At 44.0% G+C, this 25,445-nt stretch overlaps 2 protein-coding genes across 6 annotated transcripts in view; one reads left to right on the top strand and one right to left on the bottom strand.

Annotated features, from left to right (window-relative positions):
* The first annotated feature begins 269 nt into the window (after nucleotides 1-269).
* Nucleotides 270-7,910, top strand: LOC112215645. 2 transcript variants are annotated; one of them, XM_024374844.2, is made up of 7 exons: nucleotides 270-452; nucleotides 1,903-1,968; nucleotides 2,433-2,465; nucleotides 6,073-6,189; nucleotides 6,610-6,720; nucleotides 6,981-7,122; nucleotides 7,451-7,910. In XM_024374844.2, the coding sequence occupies exons 1-7, from the start codon at nucleotides 285-287 to the stop codon at nucleotides 7,510-7,512; spliced, it is 699 nt and encodes a 232-aa protein (XP_024230612.1). In that variant the 5' UTR covers nucleotides 270-284; the 3' UTR covers nucleotides 7,513-7,910. The 2 variants fall into 2 exon arrangements, with proteins under 2 accessions (XP_024230612.1, XP_024230613.1); XM_024374845.2 differs by lacking the exon at nucleotides 2,433-2,465.
* Nucleotides 7,911-9,010: 1,100 nt separating this feature from the next.
* LOC112215642 (acyl-CoA dehydrogenase family member 11) overlaps nucleotides 9,011-25,445 on the bottom strand; it is a 55,699-nt gene continuing 39,264 nt past the window's right edge. Inside the window, exons 14-21 of one of the 4 annotated variants that reach the window (XM_042299150.1) lie at nucleotides 21,538-21,607; nucleotides 19,140-19,270; nucleotides 17,305-17,376; nucleotides 16,470-16,624; nucleotides 14,862-14,978; nucleotides 12,958-13,067; nucleotides 11,797-11,881; nucleotides 9,463-9,598 (exon numbers count right to left, since the gene is read on the bottom strand). In XM_042299150.1, the coding sequence (XP_042155084.1) occupies nucleotides 11,821-11,881; nucleotides 12,958-13,067; nucleotides 14,862-14,978; nucleotides 16,470-16,624; nucleotides 17,305-17,376; nucleotides 19,140-19,270; nucleotides 21,538-21,607 (716 nt within the window). In that variant the 3' untranslated portion in view covers nucleotides 9,463-9,598; nucleotides 11,797-11,820. Of the gene's footprint in view, nucleotides 9,599-11,796; nucleotides 11,882-12,957; nucleotides 13,068-14,861; nucleotides 14,979-16,469; nucleotides 16,625-17,304; nucleotides 17,377-19,139; nucleotides 19,271-21,537; nucleotides 21,608-25,445 lie in introns of all 4 variants that reach the window. The other 3 variants (XM_042299149.1, XM_024374836.1, XM_042299151.1) reach the window with 3 other exon arrangements.

The following is a 25,445-nucleotide window of genomic DNA, read 5'->3' as shown; positions in this document are numbered from 1 at the left end:
CTACTGCTCTCTTCCAGGATATTCTGAAAAGAGAGCCACCAATATTTCAAGTGTTGTCAACAGCCTGTGTCCCACACACACACACTTTCTGTCTCTCTCTCTCTCTCTCTCTCTCTCTCTCTCTCTCTCTCTCTCTCAGATGACTGATGTGTTTTTGGAGAACCCGCAGAACCGCTGGGTTGCGATGTTGTGCAACGCTGTTTGTCTGTGTGAAGCTGGCAAGGCCCCCGTTTCTCTGCATCTGGTCGTCATTACGTAAGGAGGGGAGGGTATAAAGCAGGGTGATGACGGGGCTGGGCCCCAGTGCCTGGACCATCATGGAGATTGTTCTTTGGGTGTGCCTAAGTTTTCTCTGCCTGCAGGGCAGCTTGCCCCAGCTCACACATGGTGCAGACTGTACTGGGACATCACAGGAAAAGAACTGTGTCAGCGGGCAGACCACCGGAGGAAAGGTAAGGGATCGGGACTCCAGGCTGTTCTGTTTTGGGGGTGAGCTCCTTTGATCAGGTAGATGGAGTTGAAAAGTGTTGGTGCCGAAGGAGAGATCCGGGGTGAGTTTTTTTTGTTGTACGGATTTTATTATGTATTTCCTTAATTTCATGATGAAACACGATGAAATGGCTTTTTACGAGCTATTCGAGACACTTCCCCAGACACTGCAGTAACAACATTAGCTCAGAAGCCAAAGGAAGCCAGTAACTGCTATGGAAGGTTTCTGTTTCCATGGAGTGTGTGCATGTATAGTGGTCGAGGATGTGATATTTTGAGTGGAACACTTGCATGGAGTTAAACAGAGTTACACATTCCAGTAACCTGAAAACAAAGTCTCATAGTAACCTAGTCTCCAGTCGTACTATTACCAAATGCACCCAAGAATAACCTCGATGGAACAAAATCTCGGCAGACCTTTCGTGTGGCCACAGAGCTGTTTGAGCTGCCATTTTTGCGGTTGACATTCGCCATGCTCTGTCCAACGGAATCATCCTCATCTGGCCAATAGATCCAGCAGACGCAGTATTTCAATTGCTGTGGATTGTCACCCACAACATGAAAGACTTTTGAGTCGAGATTTATTTTCCGTGCGGAAGGTTTTGATGTGTTTTGAGTGTAATTACACTATTCCAGTGTGTGCAATTATAAACTTCAGATGTGGTTGGGCTCTCTTTTGCCTTGGGCAGCATTACTGAAGAAATCTCTTTTGAATTCAACGCTGAATATATTTGCCTGTGCCTTTTTCCACCAAGGTCACAGTGAATGTGGATAATGGAACAGAATATTTTACAGGGGTAATTGACGGTGTTCGCCAACAACTAGCACAGGATAAAACGGACTACCCGGAAAGTTTTCATAATAACGAAATGAAGAAAAAAAAAGAACAGGGCGAGTCCGTGTTTTGAGGGACATGTGACCCTGAAGAGCACTCCACCTGCACTGGATTGTGGGGTTTACACGGCTCATGTACTGACCTTGGTACATTGTATGATGTCCATATAGGACAGCCTTATCCGTCTCAGCAGGAGTTGTTTCTGTCTCAGCAGAAGTGACCTCAGGGAGAGATATGTCTATGGAGGGGATGTACACCGTGAAAAGAGGAAATTAAAAACTTTCTTCGAGTGAAACCCACTCCTAACTCCAACAATGTGGTCACTGTTTTACCTCATTCATCCTGACAGGATATGGTTTATGAATTGTCTTAGTTAACCTAATGGTTAAACCTTTTTATTTTTTTTAATTTAAATTTTAAGTTACTGTTATACCTATGTAATAACAACGTAACGACGTACAAACATGTGGTAACATAAAAATGTTGTAACTCCATATGAGTGGGGTTGGGGTGTTATTACATACACAGAATAAAGAATAAATACTTTTTTTTCATGTGCTAAAACGTTCTTCTCACAGAATGAAGGGCTTGTGCGCCTGAAGCCATCTGCTGCAAGAAAGACCCATAACCAGAAACAGCCACAGGTATATGAGCCTCTCCCCCCACAAAGACATCCTACCACAGCCTGTTCTCTATCACAGAGGGATCCCACTTTGTACTGGATTACTTCCCACTCTGGGTTGGTCGTATGCATGACATATGGCTGTGTAATGATAACCTCCCAGGAGGCATTTGATTCCAATGAGACACTAAGATCAATGCAACTAAAATGCTTGTTGTCCTAAGATATTGACTATTAATATTAAATATCAATTCAACAAATTCATGACACACACACACACACACACACACACACACACACACACACACACACACACACACACACGAACGATGCATGTGGATTCAATAGATAAGACATCTGTCTGATGCTCTGACTCTAGGCAGATGTCTTTGGCTGCACTTAATACAAGTACATTTGCGGAAGGTGTTTCATTTTTCCCAAACTGCATGAATGATTTTAATGGAATAGCTTTCTTGTGCCCAACAGCGAGGACAACTTGGGGCACTCTCTGCACTTGGTGTAAGCATTTATATAAAGACTACCAACAACTGTAATACACTACAACCAATTGGTCTACTGTAACTGTCCATAGTTATACAACACTACTGTATTGCAGAAGTCACACCCTTACGGAAAAACCACGATTTCACCTGTGAAATTTCCACGTTTTGCACATGATATTTCACAGATGATGCCCTGAAAACAAAAAAAGTGTAATTAGGATACACACACACAAAACAGTGCTTTTAAACGTAGGGTTTGCAATTGACATATTTAACACACGTTGACATACATTGAACCACAACCTCTAGTTTCGTGGCATTCCGATCTTCCTGCTACGCCGCCATATCTGTGTCAATGACTGATTTCACCGGTATTCCTGCACTTTGGACTTACTTAAGTAAAACCTCAGCTTTGTTTCAAATACACTCAAGAAAAACTATTATAGTTATCATAGTAATTCAGGAGTAACATTAAAACAGAATAATATCGTGCACAAACAGCAGACAACTATTCAGAAAACTTTTAAATAGCTGAAATAAGTCCAATTAAATCAATGGCAGAATGGTTTGATTAACTGATAACTGAAATAGAAGTGCAGATGGCACTCTTTTGCTAAGTGCAGAGATGTATTGTAGGTAATGTGCATGTAGAGGAATGCTAGACTGGCACAGCAGAGAGCTCAGCGTATCCCAACTCCAGAGGTTGTGAGTTCAAGTCCCAGGTGGGGTCATATTGAAAAGGCAGTACTAAGTGATCATGTCAAATGTAATCATATTGTCATTAATTAAAGATTGTTTACACTATTTTAGCTGAACAGCGTACCACCCACCTTAAAACCCACATTTACTTGTATTATTTAACTAGGCAAGTCAGTTTAGAACAAATTCCTATTTTACAATCCCGACCAAACACTAATTATGTGCCGCCCTATGGGACTCAAATCAAATCAAATCAAATCAAATTTTATTTGTCACATACACATGGTTAGCAGATGTTAATGCGAGTGTAGCGAAATGCTTGTGCTTCTAGTTCCGACAATGCAGTAATAACGAGCAAGTAATCTAACTAACAATTCCAAAAAAACTACTGTCATACACAGTGTAAGGGGATAAAGAATATGTACATAAGGATATATGAATGAGTGATGGTACAGAGCAGCATAGGCAAGATACAGTAGATGATATCGAGTACAGTATATACATATGAGATAAGTATGTAAACCAAGTGGCATAGTTAAAGTGGCTAGTGATACATGTATTACATAAGGATGCAGTCGATGATATAGAGTACAGTATCAACGTATGCATATGAGATGAACAATGTAGGGTAAGTAACATTATATAAGGTAGCATTGTTTAAAGTGGCTAGTGATATATTTACATCATTTCCCATCAATTCCCATGATTAAAGTGGCTGGAGTAGAGTCAGTGTCATTGACAGTGTGTTGGCAGTAGCCACTCAATGTTAGTGGTGGCTGTTTAACAGTCTGATGGCCTTGAGATAGAAGCTGTTTTTCAGTCTCTCGGTCCCAGCTTTGATGCACCTGTACTGACCTCGCCTTCTGGATGGCAGCGGGGTGAACAGGCAGTGGCTCGGGTGGTTGATGTCCTTGATGATCTTTATGGCCTTCCTGTAGCATCGGGTGGTGTAGGTGTCCTGGAGGGCAGGTAGTTTGCCCCCGGTGATGCGTTGTGCAGACCTCACTACCCTCTGGAGAGCCTTACGGTTGAGGGCGGTGCAGTTGCCATACCAGGCGGTGATACAGCCCGCCAGGATGCTCTCGATTGTGCATCTGTAGAAGTTTGTGAGAGCTTTTGGTGACAAGCCGAATTTCTTCAGCCTCCTGAGGTTGAAGAGGCGCTGCTGCGCCTTCCTCACGATGCTGTCTGTGTGAGTGGACCAATTCAGTTTGTCTGTGATGTGTATGCCGAGGAACTTAAAACTTGCTACCCTCTCCACTACTGTTCCATCGATGTGGATGGGGGTGGTGTTCCGTCTGCAGTTTCCTGAAGTCCACAATCATCTCCTTAGTTTTGTTGACGTTGAGTGTGAGGTTATTTTCCTGACACCACACTCCGAGGGCCCTCACCTCCTCCCTGTAGGCCGTCTCGTCGTTGTTGGTAATCAAGCCTACCACTGTTGTGTCGTCCGCAAACTTGATGATTGAGTTGGAGGCGTGCATGGCCACGCAGTCGTGGGTGAACAGGGAGTACAGGAGAGGGCTCAGAACGCACCCTTGTGGGGCCCCAGTGTTGAGGATCAGCGGGGAGGAGATGTTGTTGCCTACCCTCACCACCTGGGGGCGGCCCGTCAGGAAGTCCAGTACCCAGTTGCACAGGGCGGGGTCGAGACCCAGGGTCTCGAGCTTGATGACGAGCTTGGAGGGTACTATGGTGTTGAATGCCGAGCTGTAGTCGATGAACAGCATTCTCACATAGGTATTCCTCTTGTCCAGATGGGTTAGGGCAGTGTGCAGTGTGGTTGAGATTGCATCGTCTGTGGACCTATTTGGGCGGTAAGCAAATTGGAGTGGGTCAAGGGTGTCAGGTAGGGTGGAGGTGATATGGTCCTTGACTAGTCTCTCAAAGCACTTCATGATGACGGATGTGAGTGCTACGGGCGGTAGTCGTTTAGCTCAGTTACCTTAGCTTTCTTGGGAACAGGAACAATGGTGGCCCTCTTGAAGCATGTGGGAACAGCAGACTGGTATAGGGATTGATTGAATATGTCCGTAAACACACCGGCCAGCTGGTCTGCGCATGCTCTGAGGGCGCGGCTGGGGATGCCGTCTGGGCCTGCAGCCTTGCGAGGGTTAACACGTTTAAATGTCTTACTCACTTCGGCTGCAGTGAAGGAGAGACCGCATGTTTCCGTTGCAGGCCGTGTCAGTGGCACTGTATTGTCCTCAAAGCGGGCAAAAAGTCCCGATCACGGCCGGTTGTGATACAGCCCGGAATCCAGGGTCTGTAGTGATGCCTCTAGCACTGAGATGCAGTGCCTTAGACTGCTGCGCCAAACATGTATAATTTGCAGTGACACATGCAAAAATTGCATTTAGCCGATTTCACAAGTTGAGCAGAAATGTTCACATGTAAAAATCAAACTCTCATGTGGAATTGCATTTTGACGTGAAATAAAGACGTGAAAAACTCATGTTGTCACATTTATTTCACAAGATCATGTTTTCACATGTGTAGTTTCGTGTTATCACGTGTCACATGTGTAGTTTCGTGTTATCACGTGTCACGTGTTGCTTTTACATGTCACGTTATCACATTAACTTCACATGCGATCCCATTATATGGGGCGGCAGGGTAGCCTAGTGGTTAGAGCGTTGGACTAGTAACCAGAAGGTTGCAAGTTCAAATCCCCGAGCTGACAAAATCTGTCATTCTGCCCCTGAACAGGCAGCTAACCCACTGTTCCTAGGCCGTCATTGAAAATAAGAATTTGTTCTTAACTGACTTGCCTAGTAAAATAAAGGTAAAAAAAAAAAATTATCATCTGAAGTTCAAGTTGTTCTTCCTGTAAGGGCAGTGCATGCATATTATGCTTTTCAGCCCTCTAAAATTGCTCCACGTTCATTACGAATGTAATGAATGGCTCATTTATGTCTTAAAAGATGTGGCTAGGTGACGACTTGCTATTGGACAGACAGAAGAGACAGTTGGGGAGGAACTCCCTTCTTCCTGGGTCCTTCTCAGCCAAGGGCTTCCCCAACACACTCATCAAAGTTCAGGTAAGACTGGAGAAAGGGAAGGAGGGAGGGGAGATAGATGAAGACAGGAGGGAGAGGTCTCAAAAGATCCAATGGGGCTGTTGTGTTGTCATTTTTTGCAATCCCTTAGAAACAGTGGAGTAAGCAAGAATGCGAAGGTGCACTGGAGTTTTTTTAAATCCTGAGTTGCTTTCGTGAAACACTTGGTGTGCTAACACACCAGGGATGGCTGGTGTCATTGTAAATAGGAGGGGCTCATTGTAATGCCTGGGATGGAATAAATGGAACCGCATCAAACACGGTTTCCATGTTTTTTGATACCGTTACATTTATCCATTCCAGTCATTATTATGAGCTGTCCTCCCTTCACCAGCTTCCTGTGTAACATACAGTATCCCCTTCTAGTTTCTAAATGATCCCACGGGAATGTTGTTCCTCCAGACAGAGCGGGCCAGGAGACACCTAGGCCAGTCGGGGACCAAGAAGAACAAGTATAAATCCAGAGTGGGATCCTTCTCTCTCCTCAGCAACAACCCCAGTGCCTCCCTACAGGTACACAACATTGCCACGACAACACAGGATCAGACCATCATATGATACGGGTCCATATGTTAATATCAGAACTGTTTGTTTCGTGAGATCCTCAAACATACTGATGACATGACACGGTACATGTACGGTGTCCATATTAGGACAGCCTCCGTCTAAGCAAGAGTTGCCCAAGTCTCTGAGAGGCTACCTTAGCAATGCTCGGTCGACCTGCATTCAACCTTGTGTCATTGAAGTCTTACGTCATGTCATTGCTCTTCCAGGTAACCAGAGTACGGAGGCAGGTGCAGAATGAGAGGAAGAGGGTGAAGCCAAGAGGACGAGTCGGAGCGTATTCCATTATGGGACGACTCGCCCCACCCCACACAATCTCCCCCCTCCCATCTGAGTCAATCTATCTTCCAGGTAACCAGAGTACGGAGGCAGGTGCAGAATGAGAGGAAGAAGGCGAAGCCAAAAGGACGAGCCGGAGCGTATTCCATTATGGGACGACTCGCCCCACCCCACACAATCCCCCTCCCATCTGAGTCAATCAATCAAACTTTTTTTGTCCCCAAATTCTGTTTGCAAGCAGGGTAAACATGTTAAGCATGCACAGAGTTCATCCAAAACATTTAAAAACCAATTACACAAAATAGTTCAAAACTGTTCACCAATCTGTTATATTTATTTGTGACTCTATCGAAAGTAAATGTTTGACGTGAACAAATAAATAACTTGACTCTTTCCCCAGGGACAGAGATGCAAGAGGAGCGCACGGAAGAAAAAACAAGATTGTTTGCTGAAGCGAAGTGATTTGCTGAAGCGCTACTGCTTTAATGAACTGTACTTTATATATTATCTTCGTAAACATATTGTTTTTTTACATGTATTTTAAAATGATATATTATAACATATACGTATAATGGAAACACATTGCTGAGGACAAGTATACAGTATCTTTGAGAGCCCCTTTAATATTGTCTTTTATGATCTGCTGATTTACACATTTTTTTTGTTTTTTTACAGAATTGTATTTTTGAAAAGGTGATTCTTTGGTAATTCTGTGCATATATCAGATTCAAATTTAGTCAAAATGTAGGAGGATATGTCATGAGAGCTTCTACATCTGCATTGCTTGCTGTTTGTACAGCGCTTTGTGACATTGGCTGATGTAAAAAGGGCTTTATAAATACATTTGATTGATAAGTCTACAGAGGGTTGTTATTTTCAGTTTAGTCTATGACAGAGTTGGGCTTCACCTTGACAAATGGACTAGTACATTTCACTATTCCCAAAAAACAGGCTGTTCCTTTAGTCCGATAAATCTTCCCAATTCTCCCTCCCTGTTGCCCAGTGCAACACCTTGAATTCCCACACAACGGGATCTGAGAAACTGCCAGAAGTTATTCAGAAAATAGGGGGGGGGGGGAATGGTACTGAGATTCAATTACAGATGCCAGATCCCCAAATGGCACCTACCTTTATCCCTACATAGTGCACTACCTTAGACCAGAGCACTATGGGCCCTGGTCAAAAGTAGTGCGGTATGTAAAGGAAGAGGGGGGCCGTTTGGGCTGCAGAAAGTGAATGCCAAGGAGGATCAGGGGCAGAGTCTAAACTAGCAGGCAAACATTTGTGCTGAGAGGACGACTATTCTGTAACATTTATGGGCATTGGACCAGTTGCTAGCGGGGGGGAAAAATCCTCAAGATGTAAGACTGTGTAAGCCATCTGTTCTAGAAGTCCAACTTCATTTGGTAGAAAGAAAGAAAAAAACACTTAAAAAAAAAAAAAAAAAGTAATTTCTCCAGCACTAGGAAGCTCATGACAATGGAGATGCTCATGACAATGGAGATGCTCATGACAATGGAGATGCCCATGACAATGGAGATGCTCATGACAATGGAGATGCTCATGACAATGGAGATGCTCATGACAATGGAGATGCCCATGACAATGGAGATGCTCATGACAATGGAGATGCTCATGACAACTAATGGAGATGCTCATGACAACTAATGGAGATGGTTTGAGTGTTTTTGCACACATGTTAAGTCTTGAATGCCCGGCAAATCTACTGTGTGAACATACTGTCAGAACAAGGGCTTGGTGACTCCAGGGCAAGGATCCAAGGTGAGGTCCCCAAGTCGAAGGTGTCCATATTAGGACAACTTCAGTCTCAGCAGGTGTTTCAGTCAATCCCTGGCATTATAGCCACAATGTACTTGTAAATACGTAAACATTTGTGTTGTGAAACATGCCTCTGAAGGAGTCCTTGCAATAATCATAGTGAATTCAAAAAATGATGCGATTTACCACATATCCAAATCTTTATTTACATATCTTATGAGCATATTAAGGCAGTGTATGTCATTTTAGTTATAATTACTCAATTCTATTGAATCAATAAACACAATACCCCATTTTGTTAGCACCATCTGTAGTCCAGCAGACACAACACTTTCTCTACCAGATCTTCATACCATAATACAGTAGACTGCTATTCCCCCAAATCACATTAAGGCAGAACAAGAGTTGATCATGATCATGTTTCAGATAAGCAAATCTCAGAATCTCTGTATGTGAAGATCTACGATTGGCATCCACAGTGATTAGTAGGTGAGATTGGCCTGTCAATCAATCGCCGTAGCTCCCGTGACAGATGAAGCTCCTTCACAGCACTCTTAATCTGTGTTAAAACCTCTATTAACCCTTCCGCTACCCTGCGGTCTGTCTGAGGGCTGCCTGTGTGTTAACCCATCCTGTTAAACCCTTTGCAAGACCTCACAGCTTGGCCTGGGCTTTTCTCATCTGGTCCCTGAGCTCCAGATGGGCGATGGACGACATGTGCACCTCGTCTGGCCCGTCTGCTATGCGCAGAGTCCTGGCGTACGCATACCTGTGGAGGGACAAAATGGGTCGTATTTATTAGGCACCAAACGGAAGAAAAGGCTCTGAAGCAGGGAGGCACTCCCGGAACATGTCCGGTTAAGAAGCGCTTGTTTTCGTTTCAAAACATTTTGGTACATTTTGCTGGAGTGTGCACTGATGAATGAACCCTTGTCATACTCCATCTAAACAACAACAATTATTATTCAGAACATACTGTAGCTGATTGTGGTGATACAGCAGCATCCTAACATGCAATAGAACCGTGTATGGCTTAAGACCTCACAGACAGTTAAATACCCTGTAGCCTTGAGGTGAGAGAGAGAGAGAAAGAGAGAGAACTTGACCACATTGTGTGGCCATTGATACACCTTGTAAAAAAAGATCCCACACAATGTTAGCAGGAGGTCAATGTCAACTTCTGTGCAATATGTACAGTACATCGGCTCCAGACTGGAAGATTAGGCTAATACTGTGTGTTAGGATGGAAAGGAGTAATTAGCCTATTATCAGATGAAAGTGTCATTTGTCTTTCTGACAATAGACTCTACTTGTCACGCCCTGACCGTAGAGAGCTTTTTTATGTCTCTATTTCGGTTTGGTCAGGGTGTGATTTGGGGTGGGCATTCTATGTTTTTGTACTTCTTTGTTTTTGGCCGGGTGTGGTTCTCAATCAGGGACAGCTGTCTATCGTTGTCTCTGATTGGGAACCATACTTAGGTAGCTTTTTCCCCCATGGGTTTCGTGGGTAGTTATTTTCTGTTTAGTGTTTGCACCTTACGGGACTGTTTCGGTTTAATTTATTCTCTGGTTATTTTATATTAGTGTTCAGTTCAATAAACAAACATGAACACTTACCACGCTGCGCTTTGGTCCGACTACTCTTCCTCATCCGATGACGAAAACCGTTACACTATTAGTACTGTAGTTTGCATTTGAGACACACAAATGGTAATTGATCATTGATATTCAAAGCCGTTTTCCCCTCTTCTTCCCCATTGCCTGTGTATCTTCCATTGTAAAGTGTTGAGCTGCCACCCATCACTGCCTGCATGGCTGATGCTCAGTGGCAGCCTGCCTGCCGACCTCATGAGAAAGCATTTTTCCATCTCAGTGTTTGTCTGCTGTGACTAGAGCTGTTGCGGTGACCATATTACCTGCCACACCGGCAGTCATGAGTCATGACCATAGTAAAATGCCACGTGACCACTGAGTCACGGTAATCTCCTCTTATGCACTCTGGACATGAGTTGGCAGTACCCAACTGGCCATCGTTAATGTCCTGGTAATCAGCGCTCCGTTGTCCCTCTAATCACTCTGACATCAATGCAAATGCAATCAAAAATCTAATCAAACTACTTTTCATCGAAACAGTATCCTGCCTTTAAAACTCACCTGTGATGATTCATTTGAAGAAAGAATTTCAACACCAGGTTGAAACTGAGTCGAAAACTTGGTCGTTGTGGATGTTTCGAAGCCTAACAAGAAATGGACAGCGCTTTCTAAATGCTCTGCCATTTCCTGGTTGTTAGAATTCGAATAGTTTGCCTAATTTCTGGACAAAACAAGCAAGTATGGTGTAGAGAATCATTGCACCATCTGAACTGCTGTGAAATATATTTTATAAAAAAATATCGTATTTTCAGCTGGTGTATAAAACCGAAAGTAAAAGACGCAAAATAGAAATAGCACACATAGAACAGATCTACTGCTTCTTAGACTTGATTTCAATGAGAATGACAGATCTATAACTCTAAATTCTATGTGAATTTGTTCGGGTAGCCCAAAAAGTGACATATTGCTGCTTTAATTCAAAACACCCAAACGCATATTACAGTTTATGCAAAAAATAATGATTGTGCAGTCATACATTACATAGCCTACAGCATATTACGCACAGCAGAAAAACATGAAACAAAACTGATTTAAGATGTCTTTGGTACAACTTTCTATCCACGAGTCTGGGAGAGAACGTGTAGGCCTAGGCGATGCTGTTGGTTCATTGATTGTGCAGGGCGTCTTACATAGTTACCCTACAATTATACTACATTTCTATATGCAATCCCGTGTGAAAGCAGATTTTTGATGGTTGCCACAAGAAAGTGGAGGATCACAGCTGCTACTACATGTATTTCTCAGCTGTTCATATTAAATACATTCTCCGCTATAAAACCAAAGTAGCCTACCCCACATCAGTGAAAAACTAACCGGAGGGAAAGCGGCAACCATTCGCTATTGGAGTGCATACGGAGGACGTGTCTTCTTTCTCCTGCCCATTTGATAAGAAGCCATTCTAAATCAAAACAAATTTCCCATATTAGTGAAGTCAGGATTACATTGAGAATAGCCTGATAGGTGAAAATATGATCACCTTTTGAGAGAACTGCGTGTGCAGGCTGAGGCAAGGAACTGAGCGCAAGCTTTTTTTAAAGCGAATTTCTCAAATCATCAATAGCCTAAAGTCGCATCATGAAGCCCATATATTTTTGGATTTCTAAGACATTCTAAGGTTATCATCATTCACAATTAAAGTTGCCAAATAATTCTAAATCTAGCATACAGGGCCTGTTTCAAATGACCACTTTTACGCTCAACATTGCCACTTCATATGCGCACTCGCTCCAGAATTGGAAAATATCATGTCTATTATATTCAGCTAAGTTCAATTATATTCTTCTTAATATAAAATCATTTAATATAAAATAAAGGAATATCTTGTCTACTAAAATGAGCAAGCCTACAGCCTATGGCCTGGTACATAGCCAGATAACATACAGTAGACCAACTCAAAATGTGTTCTTCTGAAATACGTTTTCTTCATATCATAATGTTTCTTTAGACCTGCCTTAAATAAATAATGGTTATATTGTGATGGTGTATATTAAATTGATTTCTTAGACTTTTATTAATGTAGATGTTCCAATGGCACGCAATCAGTGGCTGGTATGTGGCTTGTATGCGTGGAGGCCTGGAGATGCTAAACGTCTTTATGTTAAATTAACGGCGAATGACCATGAGACCGGCAGTCTTATGCATGACAATAACAGGCTGCCAAAATGTCATGATGCCACAGTCCAAGATACAACCGTAGACATTTTCTGAGGAAGCCGGAGGCGAGAGGACAGGTAAATTGTGACATTGTAATGTGCAGCACTGCAGCACCGCCTGGCAGTGTCTGGATCAAAACAAACAAGGGCCATAAGGAAATGTCACCAGCTGTATCGCTAAATGAAAATTTATCAAGTTTCCTTTGAATGATTCTAACGAAGCTAAAAAAAATCAATACTGATCTATCAAAAAAAGCAACAAAGCAGTCACATCAGTTAAAAAACAACAAAAGACTAAACTAGCTAAATGAAAGCTACTTACATCTGAGCGAGGGGGAAGTCTCCGGATACACCCGCACCCCCATACACCTGGATGGCAGTGTCCACAACCTTACACACCATCCTGCCAGCAACCACCTTGATCATGGCAATCTACAAGAGACCATTATTAAGAAATGAACAGGGGGACCAGTAACACTTGAGGTTCATGAACTGTAATACTACATAGGGAATAGGGGCGCCATTCGGGGTGCAGGCTGGGCGAGCCACGCGTCCCAGAAAGAACCTGGCTGGTGGAGTGTTCAGCGTTGCCGAGGGCTTTGATCATCCAACCCCTGGGACATCTTTGTGCCTGGAAGAGATATCTCATATTTCTCAGAAACAGCACCTAGCCTTTAGATGAGAATCCCCTGTATTAATGTGAGCGTGTTATTCAAGAAACGAGGTACTCCAGGACACCACTCCTTGTCATAACTCCTTACACTGATGGTGGTGGGGTGTGTGTGTGCGCTGCTGTGACAGCTACAAGCAGGACATCGGGCGGTGTGGAGCCGAGCGTAAGCTGAGTGCTACTCAAAGCCCTGCAGGATTCGGCATTGTGGGTAAATCTCCACGCCGTGAAACTGATGGAACACAGGCAGGGGTGTGGCGGTATTGACACACACGCACGCACACACACACACACATACACACACACACACCAGTGGAACTCTAGGATAATGGCGAAAGGTTGTTAACATAGTGCTGTATAGCCACTAATTGAATAGGCCTCAGGTTCTCCTGTTCCATTTGCACAGCTGTTCCAAGCCATTTCAACTACTGATGTCTCACTGTACATGGTACTGAAACATTATCAACAGAAAAGGCCAATGTATCTCGTAGCATTCCATTCCCTTGGTTACATGAGTAGAATAAGTACTACATTATCTGCTTAGCTCTGACCCAGGCTGTTATGTGCGGGTTGCTGATGCTGAGCCTTGTCAGTGTCAGCAATCTGTGCGTATCGCCCTGGATCAGAGCTACTATTTGTCCAACCCTACAGTATCGTGTCTGTGAGGGGACGTGATATGATAGGAGATGTGAGTGACGGCTCTGTATTCCTGTAGTCACTCCTTAGTCCATCTCTGTTCTGTTCTGACCTCAGACACGGGTCATGCCGTCACAATGAGTTGGCCGCGTCTTCCCCTCTGTCGTCTCCCGCGTCCCCCTTATCAGATTAAACGTGGGGGCGCTGGCTCGGGCCCTTCCCTACCCTCGCTCCTTCACTCACCTCATGGAGTGCATCCCAAATGGAACCCTATTCCCTATATAGTGCACTTCTTTTCATCGGGGGGGGCCCACAGGGCTCTGGTCAAAAGCAGTGCACTATATAGGGAATACAGTAGGGGGCCATTTGGGATGCAAATATGTACTAATCTACCCTCGGGTCTCTCATCCCTCCATCTCCACTATCCTCCATTCACCTTATCCTCACCTCTCCTGTCAGTGCACCTCAGTTCAGCTCTCACGTCAGGCTGATATCATGTCAATCATATTATAGAGTCCTAATATGTGAGATCCTTCGGGTGACTCTTCACCTCTGTGTGTCCCTTGGTTGGTTTTCGAGATCGGATAGGGACAGGCCAGCTCGGAATACAACCTAGTGTGTGTGTGTGTGTGTGTGTGTTTGTATGACAGATCTGAAAGCCTCTGTATGCACAGTGACTGATAATACAGATGTGACATGAGAGCCATATCAGGCCGACCTTTCTAAGCAGGAAGCAGACGGCTGTAATTCATATTTACAACCCATTGACATTCTGACGTTTTCAGACACACGTTTACATAACCAGGCGGTCTGTTTCAAGCAGGCACAGTCTTTACGCCATATTACATTCAGAACGGTCACATAACAGTTAGGGAGACAATTAGTCGGTTTGTTCTGCTAATGAGGTGTGCGTGTGTTACCTGTTTCCGGGCGCTCCTGCTGCCCAGTGTGTCCAGAGCGTGAGCAGCATGCAGGGTCAGTAGGCGAGTCTGGTCTATTGCCAGGCGACACTCTGCTATCCAGTGGGCCACAACCTCCTGGACACAGACATACAGCACAGCCAGTAAGTCAGGCATTCACAGAGGCAGACAGATAATCAGACATTTAAGCAGACACACACACACACATACACACACACACACACACAGAGAGAGACAGACAGACACACAGCGAATATAGAAACAGAGAGAGGGAGCAAATAGACGAGATACTGACAGACAGAGAAACAGAGAGAGGGAGCAAATAGACGAGATACAGACAGACAGAGAAACAGAGAGAGAGAGAGAGAGAGAGAGAGAGAGAGCAAATAGACCAGATACAGACAGACAGACAGACTCACTCAATCACAATGTACAGCTCATGAAACGTTTTGACAGTAACTCAATTGGACCTCTAGGTCTCAGCAACTAAGCGGTTTATCGAGCAATGTGATTACCTCAATTGAATAAAAACTTGACAAGATAAAATACATGTTCCAATAATGAGTTATTAGGGTTTCTGTCCAGTTGCTGTGTTGTGGGCATCTGCACTGGCTAAGCAACGCACACATTCAGTGATTCCAAATGCAACAAAAATTTGCATATTTCACTTGGCAACAACAGCGCTAAAAGCCTTAGCATGGCATAAATCCTAATTTTATACACTCACTATTTCTAATCCTCACACTGTAAAGTTTTCATTTGGCACTGTCAGATAAACTCCCTATGCCAGGGTATCGAGCACTAAGAAATTCCCATCACTACCCCTTTGTCAGTTTAGCATGAGCTAGATTTCAAAATGTTTAAGATAAACTTGACACGACAGAGCCTTGAGCACCACTACGTTTCTCAGCTCCAACGCAGACAAATCTGACAGTGGCGGCGTCCTCAATGGCACCCTATTCCCTACGTAGTGCACTACTTTTGACCAGCGCACTAATACTAGTCCCTGGTCAAGAGTAGTGCACTATGTAAGGAATAGAGTGCCATTTGGGACTCAGCGGTGGCATCTCTGAGGAGATTAATCCCATCGGCTGTCACTAAAATGATGGATGCTTGCTGAGTCACTACTATTGGCCCAGACTCTGTCATGGGAGCACATTAAGACAGGAAATAGTGCTGAGTATGACCTGATGCCTGTTCTGATGCCCCACTCTGGGCAGGGAGTCCCAAATGGCACCTTATTTCCTATGTAGTGCACTACTTTTAAGCAGGGCCCATAGAGACACTGATTTATTAAGAAGAGAATATTCTGGGACAGGCGAGATCAATCTGGTATCTCAGAATAAGCTGCTGGCACAGAGAAGTCAGGGAGCAGCACTTCTGTTGAACAATAGATCTTAGACACATGGCTAGACCGATGCGGAGCCAGAGTTGAACTTGGTACTATTACTCTGACTTTGTGCAGCGACGAAAGCCCATAACCATTAGGAATGTCGCTCCACGATGCCCTCGTGGACAGACTACGTAACATAAATGGTATGTTAATGTCTGTCAAGTGACTGTGGGATAACATACACATACACCCCCCCACCACCAACACACACTCACATGCTGGTAGAGTTTCTTGCCGAAGGTTTGTCTATGCGCAGCACGTTGGCACAGCAGCTCCAGTGCCCATTCAGCAGAACCTACGGCCCTCATGCAGTGGTGCAGTCTGCCAGGACCAAGACGACCCTGGGCTATCTCGAATCCTCGGCCCTCACCTGCACGGGGACAGACACACAGACAGTATTACAGACAGACACAAAAATGACATTTACTGTCGACTGTCTTTTACAGGTTCCGCATCTCCCCATTAGTTCCATAGATAAGCCAGCTTTAGCCAACGACTGCTAAAGTGAAGTTGTAGTGGCATGGTTTGGCAGAAAACGGAACCATGCATTACAGTTTCTCCTGGCCTACAGACCATTTTCAGGGTGAGGAACCATCTAACATTAAGTTGTAAAATACCGAACTTCCCCTTTAAGGGTCATACACAGTGTGTATACAGTGGATCATACTAGAATCAGCTGCGGGGCTGATTATTTTCTTGAGCGGATGGTCAATCTGTAGACTGCAAATTGACAGCAAGAAACCCAAACAGGTGTAATATTTGACAAAACAATGACAATTTCGAACCTGGCTTACATTTGCATACAATCACATCATATTATGTGTGCAAATACTGTACTTGGGAACAGACTACAATTACTTAGGACCGATTTCCTGGTGTTTTTACAGTGTTTTATGTCCAACAATGAAAAATTCTCAACGCAAATCTTCTTATTTTCTTTGCTCCCAAAAAATTGGGGGGGGAGGGTGCAAAATAAAACCCCCAGTCGGGGAACCCCAGTGATAGAGCATGTATACCCTGTGTCAGTAACGTTAGGATTTGGTATCTTACCCAAAAGAATGTTGGAAGCAGGCACACGCACGTTGTCAAAGTGGATCTCAAAATGTCCGCCGTGAATGGCATCTGATACAACAGATCATAGGGAATCACAGAGAGAGATGAACGACTGAGGTTACTGTACATAACGGCATGTTTTATGTGCATAGAAAGCCTGATCTAATCAAATCAAGGCTGCATCCCGAATGACACCCTTTCCCCCATAAAGTGCACATAGGCAATCGGGACGCACTCAACCGTATGGGGAATGAGTAATCTGCCTTTTCAGATACAATAAATGACCAAAAGTATGTGGACACCGGCTTATCAAACATCTCATTCCAAAATCATGGGCATTAATATGGAGTTGGTCCCCCCCTTTGCTGCAATAACAGCCTCCACTCTTCTGGGAAGGCTTTCCGCTAGATCATTGCTCCAGGGACCACAAGAGCATTAGTGAAGTTGGGCACTGACGTTGGGCGATAAGGCCTGGCTCGCTGTCGGTGTTCCAATTCATCCCAAAGGTGTTCGATGGGGTTGAGGAACATGGCTTTGTGCAGGCCAGTCAAGTTCTTCCAAACAGATCTCGACAAAACATTTCTGTATAGACCTCGTTTTGTACATGGGGGCATTGTCATGCTGAAACAGGAAAGGGCTTTCCCCCGTGTTACAGAGTTAATGTTTAAGTTAATTCATTGAGCTGTATCTAAAGACATTTCTTTACAGTTATTTACATATGTAATTGTATTGGTTAGTATTGAATTACGCTTTTGACTGCAAGTTTCAGAATGCCTTGCGACAGGAATGAGAGAGATAACGCGCCAGTTATGTGCAGGTGCAAGGTGATTAAGCTGACCTTTCCGCTAGCATCTTACCTGCATTGCTCTGTAGAAGCTAAAGTTCTTAAATGTAACGTGAACAAGTATTATTGCTAAAAGAAGCTTTCATATCAAACCCGACGTCCTGAGTCATTACTTTGAAGACAGTTCATCTAAAATCCCCAAACTGTTGCCACAAAGTAGGAAGCTCAGAATCATCTAGAATGTCATTGTATGCTGTAGTTTTAAGATTTCCCTTCACTGGAACCAAGGGGCCTAGCCCGAACCATGAAAACCAGCCCCAGACCATTATTCCTCCTCAACCAAACTTTACAATTGGCACTATGCATTTGGGCAGGTAGCTTTATCCTGGCATCCGCCAAACCCAGATTTGTCCGTCGGACTGATAGATGGTGAAGCGTGATTCATCACTCCAGAGAACGTGTTTCCACTGCTCCAGAGTCCAAGCTTTACACCCCTCCAGCCGACGCTTGGCATTGGGCATTAGGATCTTATGCTTGTGTGCAGCTGCTCGGCCATGGAAACCCATTAAATTAAGCTCCCGACGAACAGTTCTTGTGCGGACGTTGCTTCCAGAGGCAGTTTGGAACTCGATAGTGAGTGTTGCAACTGAGGACAGACGACTTCTTCGCGGTATGCGCTTCAGCCTTCGGCAGTCTCGTTCTGTGAGTTTGTGGCGCCTACCACTTCGCGGCTGAGCCGTTGTTGCTCCGTATCCACTTCACAATAACAGCACTAACAGTTGACCGGGTCAGCTCTAGCAGGGCAGAAATTTGACAAACTGACTTATTGGAAAGGTGGCATCCTATGACGGTGCCATGTTGGAAGTCATGGAGCTATTCAGCAATGCCATTCTACTGCTAATGTTTGTCTATGGAGATTGCATGTCTCTGTGCTCGATTGTATACACCTGTCAGAAACAGGTGTGACTGAAATAGCCAAATCCACTAAGTTGAAGGGGTGTCCACATACTTTTGTATATATATAGTCTATGAGGGGAAAATATCCTACCGTCCTGTCCAAATACGGTCAACGGTCTGATCACGTTCACACCAGGGGTGTCCAGTGGGACCAGGATCATACTGTGCTGACCGTGTCTGGAACACAAAACCACCTCACAACCAGAGCTGCATAGATCTGAGCTAACCACATTCATACCACAGATAGATAACCCTTGTCAGTAACACAGAGACATAAAGACCATGACCAAGCCTCTAAAACTGACACAAGTTTCCCAGTCAGCTACAGTTGGAGGAAGAGAGAGAGAGAGAGAGAGAGAGAGAGAGAGAGAGAGAGAGAGATAGCATAGTTAGCCGGATCATAAGTTTTCTATATCATTCCTATTCTCTTTTCTCTGATGCCAAGGTCGTTGCTGACAGAGGAGCAGAGAGGAGAATAGAGAGGGCAGCAGCAGAGGAGTAGGTAGCAGGCAAGCTCTGAATCTTAATAAGCCAGAAACTTCCACGAAGAAGAGAGAGGCGAAACGTCTCAAATATAAATGAGGTGAAGTTCGAGCTGATTCACGATGAGCTTTCGGGCACAAAATGGCCACCATGGCATCACCCAGGTGGGCACTACAGATGGGTAGTGGATGAAGTGAGTCAGCCAAACAAACCGTCTACACTCTATCCCAGGACTAACTGAGCAGGATGGGGAAAAGCATGTTTCCTTCCCTTTCTGGCTCTCTCTCTTTCTCATCAGCCCTGCGGTTGCCAACAGGAGCTCGGCGTGGATGAGTCTGCTGTGCTGCTGTAGCAACGGAGATCTGAGAGACCTTCCGTCCAGTAACAAAACTTAAAACAAGGATGGGGGTTGATACTCACAGTTAACTGACTGTAAACGTATTAAACTTCACCCATCTGGCTTAACATAAGCACTGAAGTGAAAATTACAGACGATCTATCAAGAACATCTATGATAAATGTTTTTTTTAATGTATTGGAAGATGCATCACCGAGGTTACTAGGCGGTGGCGTTGGATTTGACGGTGCACCGTTTATTGGCCAACACACCTCACTGAGGTAGAGGGGATGAGCCTTTTCCAGTAACTGGGTGGCGCGTGTGTGTGTGTGAGTGAGTGAGTGAGTGAGTGAGTGAGTGAGTGAGTGAGTGAGTGAGTGAGTGAGTGAGTGAGAGAAAAAGAGAAACCAAGGGAGAGGTGGTGAGGTAAACAGACAGAGAAAGAGAGAGAAGAGAGAGGAACTTGTCTCTACTTTTCCAGAGAGAGAGATAAGGAGAAGGCGTTTAAGGAGAAACAGATGACGTGGAAGAGAACACACAGTTCTGATTACCGACGCTAATTAGAGGTCTGAATCCTGGTAGGGGACAACACAGTCTGAGTCTCAAATGACACCCTATTCCCTAAATAGGCTAGTGCACTACATTTGACCAGGGCCCATAGGGCACTATATAGGTAATAGGGTGCCATTCGGCACATGAACGCAGACTTAAGGAGAGACCGGAATAAATGGGAACTGGGGGTAGGTTAGAATTTATCTCCCTCTAGCTTGCTGTCCCTCTCTCTCTTTCCCTCTACTTTTCTCGCTTTTTCATGTCTCAATCCCCGCCACATCCGAGGTTTGGGGTCAACTGTCCACCACTGCAATAGAAACACAGGAAGCATTCTCCACAGCATTGTGAATGTCATCATCCTCAACGGCCCGAAAAGAGAACCTCACGTCAACGGCTCTGCTGAAATGATATAGACCTCAAGGCCACACCGAGGTCTCTGGGCCACAGAACCGTGTCCTTGGCCAAGGTCAACTATATGTTATTGTTCCACAGGTGCCAGAAACACCTTTTTCATTCAAGACTACATCTGGGACTGGATATAAATGGAGAGCAGATTCCAGCAGAGGCTGGTTGGCAGGAGGAGAGCAGTGTGTATTGAATTTGGAAAGTCATAAATGGCTGTTTGAATAGCACATAGTGGGTGGTTTTTAGAGATGGCTGCCAAGGTAGATAAATCATTTGGAGGTGTTAGTTGGAACTAAACACACACACACACACAGTTCTGTATAAAGCCTTCTCACAACAGGACTTAAACGCAACATTTACCACAATCAGACGATTGATTTCCTTCCGACTACACAGAGGAGCCAGGGGTTTGGACCCAGAATACAAAACTAAACAAATTATTTTTTCTATCCTATCAGTTTCTTCTTTGCACTAATATCCCGCCAGGAGGCTGTCTGAGAAGAATGCCCGACAAGACAGAAACACTGTATGGAATAAAAGCAATCCAAAACTTAACCACATAAATTTCACCAGCATTGTTACTGAATGCAAACATACACCTGTTGACATAAATGCGCCCCACGATATCTGGAATGATCCCTAAGGGCTGTGTACCCGACACGTCAATGGACCCCGGACACTGTTTGTGACATGGCTGTGTAGTGTAACGTACCTGTTTCGAGTCCGATTCGACTTGCTCTTGCACATCACGATAGCCACCTTGCACTTTGGGTTACCAGCACCTGGAGGAAAAGTCAGACATGTTAAATCAACGTTAAAACAACATGAAAACAATCAACTCCTCTACCTTATAGGAGTGGCCCCTAAACCAAAATAGATGATTTATTCTCAGCTTGGGATGTCTGGACATAAAACCAGTAAGCAAACATTTTCACAATCCCAGAATATACAATCCATGATTATTTTCAGTATGGTGGGACTCAGTAGACTCAGTGTTCCTTCTGACGAGCGTGGGCGGAGCTACAAACAGACAGGTCCAAAACGGGGACGCAACCCCATTTTTTAAATTTAACTAGGCAAGACAGTTAAGAACAAACTCCTATTTACAATAACGGCCTAGGAACAGTGGGTTCTGCCCCTGCCTTGTTCAGAGGCAGAATTACAGATTTTTATAGTGTCTGCTTGGGGATTCAATCTAGCAACCTTTCGGTTACTGGCCCAACGCTCTAACCACTAGGCACTACTTTTAACCAGGGCCCATGGGGCGCTGGTCACAAGTAGTGCAATATATAGGGAAAAGGGTGCCATTTGGGATGCAAGCCTATAAGTATTCCCAACTGGAACCACATCCATTTGATCTACACAGTACAGTTCTATTTGACACGTTTCTGTTTCCCTTCTGATGCTTTAACTTGTTTTAAAAAAACTCCACAAGCTTCTCTATCACCACTGAACTCTTTACGGTTTAGCTGGTGTGAGCGTGTTATTGATTGTGAAGGGATTTTTACTATGGCAGAGTAAGTGGTCCTGATAATATGGCTACACTGTAATATTATTACAGTAAAGTCAATGGAAACACTGATGAGATGGGGAACAGCCACTAGAGGGTGATATCTATCCTTCCTCTTACTACCATTTTTAAAAAAACCTTTATTTTAACAGGAAAGATATATTGAGACCCAAGACTCTTTTTGAAATGCGCCCTGTATAATACAACATAAATATACACATTATACAACACATATACACATATATATCAGTGGAGGCTACTGAACGGAGAATGGCTCATAATATTGAAAACCATGTTTTTGATACCAATTTATTTACTCCATTCCAGGCATTATTATGAGCTGTTCCCCTCAGCAGCCTCCACTGATATAGATATATATATATATATATATATATATTTATATATTTATATATACATACATACATACATACATACATACATACATACATACATACATACATACATACAGTACCAGTCAAAACCTACTCATTCAAGGGTTTATTTTGGACTATTTTCTACATTGTAGAATAATAGTGAAGACATATAAACTATGAAATAACACATATGGAATCATGTAGTAACCAACAAACCAACATGCTTAATATATTTTCATTTGTTGTTATCCACAATAGTATTGAAGACATCTGCAAAAAGGCTCAACGCTCAATCAGGTTAAGGGATAGCTGAAATTACAATCCAGGTCACTAACATAAAGATCACGTAAAAAAAAGGCTGTTCACTGAAGTTTTTAAATGTTCCTATTTGTGATGACACAAGGCTTAGATTTCTGTACTCTCACATCTCTAGCACAAACAACTGGCCAATTGTCACTAATGTCTTGGGTGAAGACACCGGTAGAAACATATTTCTCTGGTGTATTCGTTAAAATAAGATCAATTAGAGTTGACTTTGAAGAGTTGACTTTAGTGTATAGGCTTAGTCACCAGCTGGGTTAGGTTTAGATCATTACATATGTCTTAAATTGTCTGAAGCCTGCATTTCCCAATCATAATTGAGGTCACCCAGGATAATAACTTCTGATTCAATAAAAGAAGACATCAAACTAGTTAACTTCCCGATTGCACAATAGTTAGCTGAGAGAACACAGTAGACACCTTTTACAGTTATGGATACATTTTAAACATAGTAGCTAAACATTTTGGGCATGGGAAATGGATTTTGGTAAAGAGAGAAAGGGAAAGTAGAATGGCCACTCCACCACACTTCTACCCTGTCTGTCAGCTCTAAACACAATATAACCCTCACTATTAATATTCAAAATTTCCAAAATGTCCCTAGATACCAGAATGTCCGGATTCATCGGCATAGCCCAGATCTTAATGTAATCCAGTTTAGGAAGTAAGTCTTTCACGATTTTTGTATTTTTATTTTATTTTCAATTTTACCCCGTACGGGCTCGGGAGAGACGAAGGTCGAAAGTTGTGCGTCTTCCAAAACACAACCCAACCAAGCCGCACTGCTTCTTAACACAGCGTGCATCCAACCCGGAAGCCAGCCGCACCAATGTGTCGGAGGAAACACTGTGCACCTGGCGACCTTGGTTAGCATGCACTGCGCCCGGGCCACCACAGGAGTCGCTGGTGCGCGATGAGCCAAGGATATCCCTACCAGCGAAACCCTCCCTAAGCCGGACGACGCTAGGCCAATTATGCGTCGCCCCACGGACCTCCCAGTCGCGGCCGGCTGCGACAGAGCCTGGGCGCGAACCCAGAGTCTCTGGTGGCACAGCTATGGCTGTGATGCAGTGCCCCTGGGAGGCCCTTTCACGATTTTTAAAGTCACATGGAGTCTCCAACTCAAACAAGCTACGTTCAGTTGGCGGTTGAAGGTCTTGTCTGATGGTTGATATTGATATAGTTGGTATGGCTATACGATTGCATTAGAACTGCGCCATTTTAACCTATCCTTATTTGTAATGAAGGAAGGAGTAGAAGTTGAAATGACTTTCCCAAGGTTAGCACCGTAGGGCCTGAGGCCGCAAAATAGGTGGGATGAAACAATCACTGAGGTCTCTGAAGGTGGTAGCCACCAATCTGGAAAAAGTCATTTTCCCCATATGGCGAAAAGTCAGTTAATAATCCACACAAATAAAATAGGTTGGCGAGGAATCAGCTAAAGGTCAATCAAACCACACAGTGTGATAGTTAGTTTGATTGAATCACACAGTTTATCGGATCACAACAGTTACAGGCAGAATGCCAGAACCCAACCATAGACTAGAAATCTAGAAATCAGCCAGCACTAGGACCCACAATAGACACAACCAAGGCACAAAACTAGCCAGCATAACAACAGCAAGGAGCGACTTATTCAATGCGTTTAAATGCTGGGGCCCATCAAAACAGCAACGCGATAGAGGCCGTTTTACCAGTATGATAGCCAGGAGAGAAGCACCTTGGAGGGGATGTAGTTTCCTGTATAGGCCTGCAGAAGCCGGCAGGGAGGCAAGCGCTACACTGAGCCGCGGGAGATAAAATAAATATCTATCCAAGTAGGCTAAAACCAAGTGGAGATCAAGTTTGGCAGTAGCCCAAAAACACCCAAAGGCACAATGTCAAGTGGAAGGATGAAAACAGCAGTAGGCAGGTGTCTGCTCGGATAAGTAGGGTGCCCAGGTATATCAAAGTCTTGTATGTCTCCTTAAAAAAACTGTCCAATGTGTTCATAGCCAGACGAAACAAAGCTAAATGGAGCCAAAACAATCCACGAAAACCGTGTCAGCTAAAAACACTGATCAGAGAGAAAAAAAAGACATGCTTGCCGCCATCTTGAAAAGATACTTTGAAATGAGTTCGGAGTAGGGTGAAGCTGGAGTGGGGTGGGTTGTGGATACACTCTGGAACGCAGAGATCCAGCAGAGTCCCTGGGGCGAGATGAGGAGGTGACCAAAAGCTTGGCTTCCTGTTTACTGTCCTGCTCTAGTGACCGTACCCTGTCCCCCGGGGACGGACGTGGAGTCACAGACATATGGACACCAGATTATTACAGGATCACACAACTGCAGACCAAAAAAACTCAAATTAATTAAGTCCTGTGGACAAAAGTAGGCCCGAAGCAAGCATGATGTGATTCTATAGTGTGAACTGTGT

This window comes from Oncorhynchus tshawytscha, linkage group LG16 (genome assembly GCF_018296145.1).
Source record: "Oncorhynchus tshawytscha isolate Ot180627B linkage group LG16, Otsh_v2.0, whole genome shotgun sequence".
Lineage (NCBI taxonomy): Eukaryota > Metazoa > Chordata > Actinopteri > Salmoniformes > Salmonidae > Oncorhynchus > Oncorhynchus tshawytscha.
Note: the sequence above shows the minus strand (reverse complement) of the source record. Positions and strands in the feature narration are given on the sequence as shown.